This window comes from Orycteropus afer, unplaced genomic scaffold (assembly GCF_000298275.1).
Source record: "Orycteropus afer afer isolate SDZICR_OR568_19922 unplaced genomic scaffold, OryAfe1.0 scaffold00960, whole genome shotgun sequence".
Classification (NCBI taxonomy): Eukaryota; Metazoa; Chordata; class Mammalia; order Tubulidentata; family Orycteropodidae; genus Orycteropus; species Orycteropus afer.
This window is the reverse complement of record NW_006922547.1, coordinates 147,598-149,409: the sequence shown is the minus strand read 5'-3', so window position 1 is coordinate 149,409 and position 1,812 is coordinate 147,598. Positions and strand designations below refer to the sequence as shown.

The following is a 1,812-nucleotide window of genomic DNA, read 5'->3' as shown; positions in this document are numbered from 1 at the left end:
GATAATAGAGATGAACATATCCTAGAATACGCCCAGGGAACTCTGGTAGTGTAGTGCCTTAGGCACTTGACTGCTAACCAGAAACCTGGAGGTTCAAGTTCACAAACCACTCTTCACAAAGAAGGTTGGGCAATCTACTTCCATAGTGATACCACCTCGGAAACCCAAGGAAGGGTCGTTATGTCTTGGGTCCAACTCCATGGCACATAACAATGACAACGCAACAATAGAATACTCCCACAGTCCTATTAAAAATGTGACAAAGGAAGCAATGTTTACATAAGAAAATTTGAGATTGAGACCTATGAGAGCTATAAAAATTATGCAACCAATGAGATATGATATCTGGTTGCACACATTCAGTGTGTCATATTTCCTATCCCCAAAAACTACATTTATTGCCATTCCAACTCATAGTGACCCTATAGGACAGAGTAGAACTGCCCCATAGATTTTCCAAAGCTGTAAATCTTCACAGAAACAGCCCCTCATCTTTCCTCCACAGAGCAGCTGGAGGGGTCAAACCACCAATCTTTTTGTTAGCAGCTCAATTCCTTAACCTCAGCACCACCAACCCTCATAGCAGAAAAGTTGGCACAAGTGTTGAGATTAGGCAGATGTACTGAGAAGCTTCCACAGGGCTCTTTTGATGTCCCTGTTCCTTAGGCTGTAGATGAAGGGGTTCAACATGGAGGTGACCATGGTGTACATCACTGAGATCACCACACTCTTCCTGGAAGATGAGACAGATGAACCGAGGTACATGCCAAGGCCTGTTCCATAAAATAAGCAAACGACTGATAGATGAGAGCCACAGGTGGAAAAGACCTTATACCTCCCACCTGAAGATGAGACTCTCAGAACGGAAGAAACAATTTGAGTGTAAGGCAAAAGGATCCCTGAGACTGGAACAACACTGAAGATGGCACCAGTACAATATATTAATATGATGTTTGTGGAGGTGTCAGACAGGCAAGTTTAAAGAGCTGAGGAGGGTCACAGAAGGAACTAGGGATCTGCACATCTGTGCAGAAGGTAAGTTGTGACACCACTGAAATGTGCACCTGGGAGTTCAAAAGGCTAAAGAAAAAAGATATTAAAACTAGTAAGCCACAGAGACGGGGGTTCATGATGATGGTGTAGTGTAGGGGGTGACAGATGGCCATATACCTGTCATAAGCCATGACACTGAGGAACAGACTTTCCAGACATCCAAAGAGATAAAATGAGGACACTTGTGTCAGACATCCCACATAGTTGATGGATTTGTTCTGTGTCTGGATGTTCACCGGCATCTTTGGAATTGTGGTGGATATGAAACCGATGTCAATCAAGGACATGTTAGAGAGGAAGAAGTACATGGGGATGTGCAGGTGGGGGTCAGAACTGATGGCCAGGATGATAAGCAGGTTCCCAACCACAGTGATCAGGTACATGGACAGGAACAGCCCGAAGAGGAGTTGCTGCAGCTCTGGATCCTCAGAAAGGCCCAGGAGAAGGAATTCTGAGATGTCTGTTAGATTCCGTGGCTCCATGTACCTGAAACAATTTTTGAAAAAAGTAAAGGAGATTGTTGAAACAAGTCTCAGCATTGTATCTATATATTTATATATATGAAACTATCTATCTTTACATCTCTAGCTCTATCAAAACTAGCTTTTAGTCTTGTAGAAAGAAATGTGATTAAATAATGCACATAAAGTGCTTACACCAGTGGTTCTGAATAATTATATGCATATCTTTTACAATATAATGATAAGCTGCCACAACTTGAAACTCATCAAATTAGACTCGACATGTGAGTGCCTTCAT

General features: G+C 42.5%; 1 protein-coding gene across 1 annotated transcript; it reads right to left on the bottom strand.

Annotated features, from left to right (window-relative positions):
• Window positions 1-609: 609 nt before the first annotated feature.
• Window positions 610-1,574, bottom strand: LOC103212424 (olfactory receptor 18-like). Its single transcript, XM_042783353.1, is given in 2 exon segments — window positions 610-968; window positions 971-1,574. Coding segments are annotated over 2 exon segments (924 nt in total). The 5' UTR covers window positions 1,536-1,574.
• Between the last annotated feature and the right edge of the window lie 238 nt (window positions 1,575-1,812).